Source organism: Gracilinanus agilis, unplaced genomic scaffold (genome assembly GCF_016433145.1).
Source record: "Gracilinanus agilis isolate LMUSP501 unplaced genomic scaffold, AgileGrace unplaced_scaffold13701, whole genome shotgun sequence".
NCBI lineage: Eukaryota > Metazoa > Chordata > Mammalia > Didelphimorphia > Didelphidae > Gracilinanus > Gracilinanus agilis.
Genome location: NW_025344367.1, coordinates 1 through 12840, shown reverse-complemented (window position 1 = coordinate 12840; position 12840 = coordinate 1). Strand labels below are relative to the sequence as shown.

The following is a 12840-nucleotide window of genomic DNA, read 5'->3' as shown; positions in this document are numbered from 1 at the left end:
CCTGCCCTCACTCAAAGCTCACAGTCTAACGGGGCGACAACACACAAGCTAATACAAGGTAAATTGGAGGTCATCTCAGAGGGAAGGCACAAGCAGTGGGGGGTCCAGGGGCTGGGGGGAACAACTGTAAAGACATTCATTGTTCATGGTTGGAACTGTCCGATTGAATCCAAATGACATCACCTAAATCGGGCCGCAGATTTAGTGTTCTATCAAACTCCCAACAGGTAGAAGCCAAGTTCGAGAACTGCAGTCCATCTCTTCAACCTCCTGCCATCGTCCGTTCAGCTCTGTTGACATCGTCTTCAGCGGTGTTGGCTTTCCAGTCACTCGCCCGACTTCTTCAAGGGCTTTAGGGCTCGCCACGGGGTCTTCTCGCTCTCCAGTCCATCAGTGGCCAGCGACGCCTTCGGGGACTTCGATGTTTCTGCGGGTGGCCCCGGAGACTTCCTCTGATGGCTTCAGCTCCGGCGGACTCTGAAAGAGACAAGAAGCAAGCAGAGCACACCTGGGCGTTAAGCGGACACCCCCTTAGCACTCTCCCCGGCCCAGACAACCAAGGAGCCAACGGCGCCAACCCTGCTCCGCGGACTTGCGGATTTCCAGTGCTTGCGGCCAGCTCCAGCCCCCCCCTTTGGCCACACAGAAGGAGGCCCGAGAGCTTCCCAGCTCTTGCAGTGCCATTTATCCGTTCCATTCTTTGCCTGGCCTTTACCTGGAAGGAGCTACTGGAATCTCCTCAGAAGGATGCGGGCCGCCACATAACGCTGGAGAACCATGAGACTCGTTGCCCTCGGAGCACTTCCAGTTTCCCTCCCGAATGCGAGCGCTCGGCTGGAAAGAAGAGAAGAGCCGTGGGTGGCAGAAGGAGGAGGCCCGAGCAGCACTTTCCTAGACCTCGACCGGGAAACCAAGGAATGGGTTGAAACTGGGGCGTTTCTGTGAGAAAACCGCTCCAAGAGAGGCTCCACCAAGAAGGTCCCTTGGACTTCTCTGGAGGAACCGTGATAACAGGCATGTCGTGCTAGTGCCCTGCACTTGGGCCATTCCCTCTCCTTGGAGCTGCCCTAGGCTTGATTCAAGGCCGGGACATCCCCGTCCAGGCCGCGGGTGGCACACTCACGCCCCCCCCCCCCCGCCAGCCCCTCTTTATGTGGCCTTTCCCACTCCCTGACTGTGGACTTCCTGAGGGCAGGGGCTATCTCCATCGCTCAGCCCAGTGCCTGGCATGTAGCAGGCCCTCAGTTGATGCTTTGGCGTCTGTCTGTGTGACCCAGTGTCCTAGAGGGTGGGAGGTGGGGGCACTTTGGGGGCGGGGCCTCTGGCTACATGAACAGTTGGATGGACATTCATGGGCTCCCATGAAGACTTGGAATAATGGGCTCACGTGACCTTCACCTCTGCCTGAGAAGCATTGTGCCTCAAAGCCTGAACTGTATGTACAGTGTCCACACATGGCTCACTCATAGTCCTAAAAGTATGGCCCAAGTCATGCCTTTCCCCAGGAAGCTTCCATCTCTCTCTCCACGTGGCTTGGCACTCAAAGCCCTGCTTCCCAGGTCGCTTACAGGCGGCTTCTCTTCATGCACTGCCCTAACCCGTCCAGCTGCCTTGGCTGTGCACCATACCTAGCAGCCCATCTCCTTCCTCTGGGTCGGTTTTATTTGGCCTCATGGCTCCAGTTAAAGCAAACGCCTGGGTACAGGCAGCTCTAGGAAACTGAGGCTTGGGAAGCCGACACAGACATTATCATTCTGAGCAGTAAGCAGACTGCACCACTGCACGGGCGGCAATCTAAACGGATGAGCTCCCGGGCCCCACGGACGGGCGCCAAAACTCCCCCAGAGTGGGGGTGGGATCCATCGGTGGAGGCTCAGAGATGGGGACAGACCAGGTCCTCAAGTGAGCTCCCTTGAGAAGTGGCAATGGGCCACGCATGCCCGGCGTGGAAGGGGCATTCACGATCAGACCCCACCACGTGCTCTGCCCCAGAAAGAGGGCCGGCTCCGGCTGGGCAGTGGGTCAAGAGCTTCATCCAGTCAGAAGCTGCAAAGCCCCATCTGCCCGGGCCAAGGTTAGCCTGGGTCGGAACAGTGGCAAAGTACAAACTGGGCCTCTCTTTGCCCGGGTGCTTCCTGGGGCATTAAGACCACTCGGCCCAAGCGACAGACCCAGCTTGGGAGTCCCTGTGCTGAGCTGTGACGTCAAACGCTAGAAAGGCTCCCGTTTCCATCGAGTCTCTTCATGGTCTCTCTGTTCCTCGTGTCCAGAATCCTCTCCCTCTCCATTCCATTTTCTGCACCTTTAGGATCCTTTAGGCTCATGCTCCAGGCCCCCTCCTTCTAGAGGCCCTCTCTGATTTCCCTGGCGTTGGCCCCACTCCAAAACACCGGCTAGCGATTTTGTACGTAACTGCTGCTTGCTCCTCTGTCTGCACGTCCCCCCACCCCCACCCCTTGAGGAAGGGACTGGCTTACTTCCGTGTCAGGGTCCCTGGCACCGAGCACAGCAGCCGATACTGACACAGACATGTGCCAGCAACCGGCTTGCTATGTGTCTGATAGGACCAGCTTGTGGCGTGTGCACAGAGGACTAGAATGCAGAGCGGGTGATGAAGGGTACAAGTTGGGGGAGGGAAGAACAGCCAACGTTTCTCTAGTGCTAGGCCCTTTTCATTTGGTGCTCTTATCATCCCCATTTTACAGAGGACGAAACGGAGCCAAACAGCGGGGAAGTGACTTGCCCAGGGTGGCACGGCCGAGGCCAAGTTTGAACTCCGAACCTCCTGACGCTGGCACGGGGGCTGTCCAAAGAGGCGAAGCTGCAGTGATGGCTGTGTGTGCGCCCTTTTGCCCTCAGCTGCCTTCAGGAGTCTCGCGCAGTCCAGCTCGGCTGCTGCCCTCTCGGATCTCCCAGAGGAGCTTCTCGTCCCTGCAGAGCCCTCACCCCGCTGGAGCAGGAGGCTCTTCTTACCGCGCCTGCATAACGGGCCATCTGGGGAGGCCGGCCTGTGGCCCCTTTCTCAGAATCACGTTTTGAAATACATCAAAACAGGGAAAGCCGGCAGGGTGACCATTTTCCGAAGAAACCGTTTTTAAGTTTCAGACGGTACGGGACGGCTCAGTGGCCCAGTGGATGGGAGGTCCTGGGTTCCAATCCGACCCCGGATACACCCTCTCTAGGGGATCCTGGGCACTTGATCTCAGTTGCCTGCCCCTAAATCTGTGCCCTTCTGCCTTGGAAACAATACTTGGTGTCAGTTCAAAGACAGAAAGGGAGGGTGAACCCCCCCCCCCCCCCGCCGTGGAGTCTCTTTGGAATCCAGGTGACCCGGGTTCCAATTCTACCTGAGAAACTCATTGTTGGCTCCTGGACAGCTCAGCTGGGCTCTCTGTGGCTTAATTTCCTCTTCTGTAAAATGAGGTGGGACTTGGTGGCCTTCCCAGGTCCCTTCTTGCTCTCGAGCCATCCAGTACAACTGGCACGCAACCCTGTGCGTTGTGCTCGGCATCTCGGGCAGGTGCCCGCCAGCACCCGTGGCCCCAGCACACAAAGCCAGTCTCTGCATGGCGGCTTCTGCTCTAATGCCCAACCGTGGGACGGCCCCTCCCAGCTCTGCGGCTCTTTGCAAACGTCCAGATTCTCGGCTGCCTCCTCGAGCAGTCTTGTTTCCATGGAAACACATCTTCTGCGAATTCTGGGCCGAGCAGAGAGCTGCAGCACAGGCCCGCATGCGCGCACACGCTAGGCTGGAGAGAAATGCCTAAAAGGGCCGTTGGAGCCCCGAGTCGGGGTTGAAGCGGGCTGACGACCGCGATCCGGGCACTGCCAGTCCCACGTTGGTCAGTCGGTGACCAGCGTCATCGGGTCGCCTGCAGAGCCCTCGCCCACACGGCTTCCGTCACCCCTTTGTGCCACTTCCCTCCAGTCCAAATCCGGAGGCTCCTTCTGGCCTACCAAGTCGCAGCAGAAGGCCTTGGGAGAGCCGGAGGGAGCCTTCGGAGTCCACGGAGGCCGCACCCACTCCTTTCCCAGAGGGGGACGTTCAGTCACGGCCAGGGGGGCGGCCCGAGAGCCGGGGCGCAGCTGGAATACGAGGTGGCCAAGTGCCGGACCACCACGCGGGCTGCCCCCAACTGGTGAAGGCATCGCCTGGCGCTGTCCGGCTTCGGCTGCCTTCGCCGGCCCATCCCCCGTGCCCCGCTTATTGCCCGGCTCCACAGGGACGAGCATCTCCTGGCCACGGCCCATCCGGCAGCGGCGGCGGCGGCAGCAGCTTGGCAGGCTTTCTTGGTTTCCGGTAGCTCGAACGGCCCCCCTCCAGCACGCGCGGCAGCTTTGTCTCACGGCCGGGCCTCCTTTTGATGCGAAACGAGGGCTCCCTTATGGACATGGCTTGCCACGGCTTCTTCCCAGTCATGCCTGGTCTTCTGACTTGGGCTCTCCCCTTCAAAAGGCATTGCCTGCAGAGCGTGTGTGTGCGTGTGCGCACGTGTATGTGCACGTGTGTGTGCGTGTGTGCACGTGCGCGCCTTCTACTTTAATCTAGAACATATCAGTTGCTGTCAAATTTGAGACTCCAGTCATAGCATTTGAGAACACCAGGAAGGGGTTTCCACGTAAAACCAAACACTTCCCTCATCGCATCCTTAAGGAGCAAAGAGGCCAATGGACGGAGTGGCGGCCGCTCGACAAACACAGCAACTTTGCCCGATAGAAGGGGGTTGTGCAGCTGGCTGGCTCGGTGGTTGGAGAGCCGGGCCTAGAGACGGGAGGTCCCGGGTTCCGATGCGGCCTCAGCCAGGTGACCCTGGCCAAGTCACTTGGCCCCCATTGCCCACCCTCACCGCTCTTCTGCCATGGAGCCATAAAAGAGAGAGACTCTACTTTCAGCTATTTAGGAAGATCTGCGAGTCCGTCTTTGATCCAGGGACGCCAGCCTCCTAGCCAGAAGACCCTCCACCTTCCCGCCGGCCGCTGGCGCTGCCTAGCTCCCGGCCTGGAATGTTCTCACTCCTCATCTCTACCTACTGGCTTCCTTCTGATCCTGGCTAAAATCCCTCGTTGACCCCTCCTGTTTTCCTGCTGCGCAGCCCCTCGAGAGCACGACCTCCCTTTGGCTTTTCTCTACGCCCCTAGTGCTTGGCACAGGGCTTAGCACATAGTAGGTGCCTCGTAAGTGCTTACTCAGACGACACAGACATTTTCTTTGTAGGGACTGTCTAGCTCAGCCCAGATGTGCAAATCGATCCAAAAAACAAAACCTGTCAAGTGAGCCTCTAATGCCGAAGGCTCGAGTCCCGCAAGCATTTCTGTGAACAGGGCGGAGCGGTTGGAGCTCTCCTCTGCTCCCCTCCCCTCGACACCCGTGTAGCCCTTCCTTCCTTCCCGCCCCGGGCTTGTGGCTTAGCTCGCCCCTCATGCCAGACGCCCACCGATGTGCTGCTGAACGAAGCTGCACGAGATCGGGACCCTCGGCCGCTTGTTCCGCTCCGAGATCTGAACTGGGCCCTCGCCGCGGCCAGGCAACCCTTTTCTAGCTCCCTAGCCATCGGCCCACGGTGGCTCTCCCACACTATGCCAGAGGAAGCTGGCCTCCTAGTTCAGGGGAAAAGTGAGCCCATTCACTGTGAGCACTTCCGCCCCATGTCCCGTGACGAGGTGGCCCTTCTCCCCTCTACCCGTACAAACCCTTCCCTGGCAGCCCGGCCCCGCCATCGTCCTCGCCCTCTGGTCTGTCCATGGCCATTCGCTACCATGGCCCAGCCATCTCTGCGTCTCTCTCCTCTCCCACTCTTCCTCACTCTCCGTGGTCTGGCCTTCAGGCTCCGCGTTCGAGCCGAGCTGCCGGCCCCAAGTCCAGGCCCCATCACACGGGCCTCCCTTTTCTCAGCTCGCCGAAGCCGCCGACGCTCCGAGCGAGCCTCTGCTCGAGGGGCCTTTCCTTTTCGACTCCCTTCTCTTGGGGGCCTCCTCGCCAGGCCTTTATCCCGGCCGTGACCGCCGACCCTGGGGGTCCCCCGAGGGCCCTCTTTCTTCGTCTCCCACGGACTCACGGAGCACTTCCACGCGGAGAATCCCGTTTATCCAGGCCTCTAGTCTGGCACCTCCAACTACCCGCTAGATAGCTTCACCTCAGCGTGAACACCACTGAGCTCGCCTTCCCCCTCCTGGGCCATCCTCACCTCCTCACTCCGAGGCCGCAGAAAGGGAGGCAGAGAGAAGTTAAGGCCACGCGGCTGCCAGACGTCCGAGGCCAAACGTGAGCTCGGCGTTCCCGGACTCCGGAGGCGGCCCTCTGCCGGCTCTGTTCTCGGCACGCGGCCTTCTCGCGGCGGGACCGAAGCGAGATCCCGTCGGCTGGCTTTGAAGCTGGTTTTCTTCCTGGCGAGAGGCGGCGACGCTCCCGATCTCACTCGTGAGGACACTCGTGCCCTGAACTCTCTCCCTCCTCACCTAGCCTGCTGGCAGCGGCTTCCCCGCGAGCCCGCCTCCCACGGACCCGTTGGGCACCCTCATTAGGCTGGGAGCCGTCGTCTGCCTGCTTTTGTAGCCTTGGGCCTTGGCCCAGAGAAGACGCCTGACCAGGGACTGTCACCGGGAGGTCGCACGCTCGGGAGCTCACACTCGGCCTGTCGACTCCTGGCCGCGAGATCCTAGCTCAGTCACTTCTGGGAATCCTTCGCCTCAAACGGGAGCCCTCCGTTGCTATAGAAACACACACGAGCTCTCTCTCCCTCCTTCATCCGCTTTGCCTCTCCGAGTCGGAGCTCTATCTTTTGAGAAGGAAAAGACGCTCCAAAGCCCCTCCTGGCACCCCGCACAGCACTCTGCGCCCACAAGATCTAACCTCAGCAGGGACAAAGGAGGCAGCATTTTGGACAGGCTGCGTGCGTTGGCTCGTCCTTTTCCTTGCCATGATACAGTCTTTCCATTCTTTTGGCTTTTGGCTCTTCTGCGCTCTGGCGCTCGAAGAAGAGGACGGCCACGGGGGGGGGGGCACCCACTCTCTCTCCCCCTCCTGTCCTCCGGGCCGGGCTGCCTCATCATCCAGCTCTGGGGTCACTGGCTAGCTTGTCTCTAGTTGGAGCCCTCGCACGGACTGCGGCCATTTTCGCTCCTCTGCTTTCCGGAAGTGACGTGCGTGCGGACTCCCGTCCTCAGAGTTACTCCGCTTTACGGGCCGGCCTCCGAGTATCAGTGATTTGGTGAAGCCCCCCAAGATGCCTTCACTCGCCGGTTCCCTGGGGCTCCCCATGGCTGGACTACTCCCACCCACCCGCCAAACTCCAGGAACCGGCTCAATACCAAACGGCCTAGTCCAGGGTGCCGATGGCTGAAAAGGGGCGGCCAACAGATCAGTACACCAGAGGAGCTGCCCAGCCGAATTGCAGGGGGAGGCGCGAATGAGGAGTGGGGAGGGTCGATCTCCTCAGGGGCCCCAAGGCAATGACACTGTACTATGTCGCCCTCCGAAGAGCTGGAAGGACCTGGAGTGGAGAGGCCTCTTTTCACAGGAAATGGTTTATCTATGGCGGAGAAAGCTCAGCATCGGCCAATAGCCTGGCCGGAGCGAAGCTCGGAACCAATGCAAAACGAGGCTCCCGTGGAGAAGCCACTGTGCGGCCGAGTCTGAGAAATAGGAAGCCAAGGAGAGGGGAGCCTCTGCTACCAATTGCCGGCCTGCCTTCCCTTTTGGCCTTCGCAGCAATTCTGTGCTAGAAGAGCGGCAGGGACTAGGCCATCGGAGGGCGCCTGCCCAGGGCCACACAGCCAGGAAGGTCTGAGGGCAGGTTTGAACCCCGGAGTTTGCGCTTGCAGGCCTGGCGCGCTCTCACCCACACCACAATTTCTAAAGAGAATCGGAGCCACGGCCGCTCTCCCTAGCAAGCCAAGGACAGAGCAAACGGTCAGGGAGGACGACGGCTCCACAGTACAGCTGCTGCCGCTTCACCACAACGAGATGCGGGAGTCTCGGTCTGAGAGCCAACTAAGCCAAAGGACGAGGTGATGAGAGTGGAAGGGGCGCGAAATAGGTACGGACTGGAGGGACCGCGAGCTCAGCTCGCCTCCTCGCTGGGGCAGGAAGTTAACAGGGACTTCAGAATCTAGAGACGGGAAGAGGGGCAGGAGAGGCAGCCGGGGACCCGCCTGTAAGCCCGCTCGAGAGAGGCGCCGTTCTAAACCCCAAAGGGCTGACTGAGGCACCAGGGCTGCTTAGCTCGAGTGCCTGCTTTTTTCTTCTCTCTAAAGCGGCACGCTGCCATCGAGGCGGAAATGGCTTCTGCGCTCTTCTACAGTGTGTTTAGTCACGAGGGACTGCGAGGCAGAGAGAGTACAAACTACACACCTTGGTTAGACAGAACGTAGCCTTGAAATGAAGCTTCTCCTGCCCTGAGGGCACTCGCGGGCGCCGGTTAATATTTTCCTGAACTCCAGAGAGAGCTTTTTCGTAATCCGCAGAGCGGCACCACAGGTGCTTGACGGTGTCCAGGTCCGGCACAACTGAAAAAGGGAGCCCTGCTAGCTAGAAGTCGAGCTTCTCCAGATGTCTGCAGGGACCGAAGGCTCTCCGGGGGTCGGGCAGCCACTCCGTCTGGAGGTGTGGCGTCACCCAGGTCCGAGTGCGTTCTCATTGGTCGTGGCAGCCGTTTCCCCGTCACGTGTAAGCTGGCCCCAGGATGTTACAGGGCTTCCTGCCGCTCGAAAAGGCGAGGGCCTAGCAAGCCATGGAGAGAGTCAAAAGGGAAGAAAGCCAGTGGCTGAGAAACGGCCACTGCCCAGGTGAGGAAACGCAGCTGGATGGAAGTCTGCCAAGTTGGTCCCGACAAAGCGGAGACGGGCACCGCAGACGGCCAGCAAGCCGGTTCCAGATCTGAACAGAACGAGTTGGTTTTCACTCGGGAGAACGAGCGACACTGGCGATAACCCTCGACTGCAAGAAACCAGACGATAACAACAGCTACCACGGAGAGCGAGCGAGCGAGCGAGCGAGCGAGCTCTTCCCTCCACCTTAGCTCACCGGAGCCGCCTTCCAACAGTCCTTTGAGATGGGTGCCGTTACCCCCGTTTTAAAGACGAGCTCTATGAGGCTGCGGCAGGATCTGAAGTCGGAGCTTCCCGACTCCTCAGTCCAGCACTCTCTCCCCCAGATGCCACCCAAGCGCCCCCCAGAATTCTCTCCTGGCTACGACACGACTAGAAATCCCACGAACACAAGAAGCTCAAAACAATACAAATCACAGATGCTTCGAAAGGCAATGGAAAGATGCATGGCGGGTGGGTACAGCTTACTTCTGGATGACTGGAGGAGGTGGGCCAGGCACACGATGAAAATGAATGAACCCGAGTGGGGCAGCGGCCTCCATTTGTCACTCAAATCACGTCCAGCACCTCATCCATGAAGGACTTCTTGAGACACAGATGAGAATTACAGACTGAAAGAGCATGGGGGAGTGGATGGAGGGGAAGAGCCACATTGAGGAGAGGCACCCTGGCATCTCACCAGCATTTGTAAAGGCCAACGTGTGCGAGACGCCACCGAAAGGATGGTAGATTTAGAGCCAGAAGGGGCGGGAGAAGTCAGCTAGGCTAGCATCTCTCCACCTTTCTATTCCTGGGATCCTTTTCCTCCCTTAACCATCACTGAGGAAGACACCTCGAGACCTTCTGCTTCTATGGACTCTAACGCCTGAGATTCCCCACGTTAGCAATTCATCATCTTGGGCTTATGGAAATGGCTCTAACCGCTAGGCCCCCCCCCGTCCCCCCCGAACCACTCGTCTAGTCCGGCTCCCTCATTTGGGCTTCGCTGCCTCCCTGGAAGGTACTGCATGATGCAGGAGAACTAATGAGCTGCTGAAATCGAGGAGATGCTTATGAAGAGACCAAAATATCTGCATTTTTAAAACATGTTTATTTTCAACAGGTCGTTTTTGTTAAAGTTCACATCGAAGCAAAAACATTTTGTCTTTAATAACTTGTTTCAAACTAAGATTTTGTGTCTATCTATTCTTTTGCCTAAGTGGCATATCTAATCGCTAAGTGTATTTCCATTTGGCTTTTGTTGACTACCTGAGAAAACCTGTTCAGGAGACCAAGTACGATCTCCTGGATGGAAAACATGGAGCAGAAATTCATTTGGATGCAGCCTTATGCTTCTGCCTTTCTTCATCTTCCTTTTCAAATCCTGAACAGACAACAGATCTCCCTTTGGGGTACTGAGCACAGCACCTACGCAACTCTTGGATGACAGCCTCACACTTAGACTCCATGTAGTTGTTGGCTGAAAAACAAAGACTAATTCTATGAGAGAAGGTAAACTGAGCAAGCAGGGTGCGTACAATCGTTTCTTAGCAGCAGGCATTGGACAACTGGCCCTGCACACTTCCAGAGTTAGTTAGCGGAACCCACTGGAAAGGGGAAGAAGGGAGGGAGGGATCGGGCCCCGTTGCCCACTGACCAAAATTGGCGGGGCAGAGCTCGGGCCCTCCGGGAGAGGGAGCAGGGGGAGGGGCCTGACCTAGGGAAGCTTCTCACCTACACCAATTCTTTTCATCTTCTTAGAGCCGGTGGCAAGATTTAGCTCAGTGATAACTGAAACTAAAATGGCCAAGAAACAGAACAAGGCAGGCCTGTCAGTGCCTCCTGGTATCACAGAGCCCACCCCGCTGGGGAGATGGGCAACAGTCATCAGTGAACTCCACAGGGAGTCTCGGGCACTTTAAAAGCCTCTTCCTGCACTCGCTGCTTTGTTGTCCAATTTATTGGGGGGGGGGGGGGAATTGGTGGGAGCCACCCAGTAAAAGCTCAGCAAATACTGTACTGAGTGGTGAGTTTCACCTTTATTGCTTTGAGACTTTTAATCTAATAAATTGGAAGGGTGTGTGTGTGTGTGTGTGTGTGTGTAAACTCAGAGCTCCCACGTGCCACCACACTTTCTGGTTTTCATTGAGATTCTCACCTCCATTTACTAAAACGAGCAACTTCCTCAGAAGTGCCCAGAAATGAATTTGATCCCTAAACAGAACCCCCTAAAGACGGAGCCCTTCAGCAGAAGCCGAAATGACTAAAAGGCAGCGTGTCTATTTGGGATTACGGCATTAGTGTGCTACCGCGGAGCGCCAGTTCAAGTTTCACATGTGGGGAGGGCCCGAATTAAGCAGGCCTTTGTTCTAGAGGAGGGATCTGGGGGGCCGGGGGGGGGGGTCTGGGAGCTTGGGTGGAGAAAACAATTATCCTTTTCCCATCAACCTCTAGCTGAGATCAAACATGCTTTTCAGTTAGGGTGGCAACATTCCTCTTAGCAGGGGGCTGTGCCAGAACCAAAGTTCAGAGCTCCTGTTCTAGAGAAGGGAGGACTCGGAGCTGCTGGGGGTCTGGCTGGCTCTTCCTAACTGTCTTCTATCAGGGTGGAGTAAAGGACGGCTCTGGAAATGAAGGCCCAAATGCTGACTAGCTCTCTCGGCCCTTTTTCTCCTCCCTCCCCCGTCACTTGTCTCCCCTTCATTCCAGCCAGTAAGGGGGGGGAGGGGCAGGAGCTCCTTTCATTCTCTGTCTTGGCCACATGCTTGTTCCTTCCAAAGTATGTGTTTATACATCAGATAAGCACACATACATATACAGTATGTCTGTGTATTCACGCACGCACACACATACACACACGCACGCACGCATGCACGCGCTCTCTCTACATTGTCAGGGAGGGAAAATGGAGAGAAACAGTTTTTTTTTACCCTCTCAAAATTGAGGGCAAGAAGGTCTTAACACTCTTCCTAAGGGGTTACTACAAGGACTCCCTCGGCAAGCCTGTCCTAACTCCCTCGAGACTCCAGCGACCGAAGGCTCAAGCCTGGCCACCGATTCTCGTCTCCTTTGTACTTGGGAGGAGAGTCTGGCGAGAGGTAGCAGAAGGGATTTGCCCGTTTTGAGTACGAAGGGGACCAGAAGCAGGCCCGGGAAGGCGAGCCCTCTCTTCCTCCGTGCCCCTCTACTGCCAGAAGTCTCTGTCCCGGCGGTTCCCGGGGAGCTGCTCTGAAGCAGAAGGGCCACCCCTTTGCACAGCAGCTCCACCCGTGCAAGTGGGTATAATGGAGCCCATTTAAAAACGGCCCTCCCTTCTGACTACCCGCACGGGGCCCCTCTATTTTCTAGAGGGGGGAACGAAGACACCGCTTAGCTGTCTCACCCACTATCGTTTAGTTAGAAAGCTCTTGGGGTCAGAATCCGAATTCAGACCCTCTCTGACTCTAAATCCAGCCCTTTCCCCATTAACACCAAGCTTTCCAGAATGGAGCGGGGAAGAGCAGCCATAAAGAGAATCGGCCTTAGTTCACACACTGGTACTAGTAATGTGGCCAGTGAAATAAAAAATGAGGAAACTGGATACTGCTATGAGACAAGTTAAATGTTAACTCGCAGATGGATGGTTGACTCTTGAAGCTCATACACAGAATGGAAAAAAAAAGGCACTCGAATAAAGCAGCGGATGTAAGTACCTTGCAAGCATTTCTGAATGTCACAGGCTTGTTTCTGGCAGGGATCCTTCTGGGACATATCCATTAAAACTAAAACGAGAAGAAAAAGAGGGTTACAAAGTGTTTATTGGGATCTCTCGCCAACAAGCCTCTCCTCGGCCTCTGCCGGCTACCCCTGACCAGCCTGAGATTTAGGGCGTTTCGTCTGAGGTGGTCACTATGAACCCCTTCCTTCACCGCATCTGAGGAATTGCAAACCACTGGCCACTCCCAGGGCAAGTAGACTGCGCTTACAGCACCGACCTCACTCAATTAGGGATAACAATATTTTATATTTGCTTTCGTATCTGTGAACAATAGTGTT

The 12840-nt window shown here is 57.0% G+C and overlaps 1 protein-coding gene across 1 annotated transcript; it reads right to left on the bottom strand.

Annotated features, from left to right (window-relative positions):
• Nucleotides 1–9897: 9897 nt before the first annotated feature.
• Nucleotides 9898–12822, bottom strand: CMC4 (C-X9-C motif containing 4). The gene is made up of 2 exons (XM_044683141.1): nt 12498–12822; nt 9898–10285 (listed from the first exon to the last, which is right to left on the bottom strand). The coding sequence occupies exons 1-2, from the start codon at nt 12559–12561 to the stop codon at nt 10137–10139; spliced, it is 213 nt and encodes a 70-aa protein (XP_044539076.1). The 5' UTR covers nt 12562–12822; the 3' UTR covers nt 9898–10136.
• Nucleotides 12823–12840: the final 18 nt, after the last annotated feature.

Coding starts and splice junctions, on each gene's coding strand:
- CMC4 (XM_044683141.1), bottom strand. CDS start 12,561: ATGGATATGTCCCAGAAGGATCCCTGCCAGAAACAAGCCTGTGACATT. Junction 10,286..12,497: donor CATTCAGAAATGCTTGCAAG/GTACTTACATCC, acceptor TTTGTTTTTCAG/CCAACAACTACATGGAGTCT.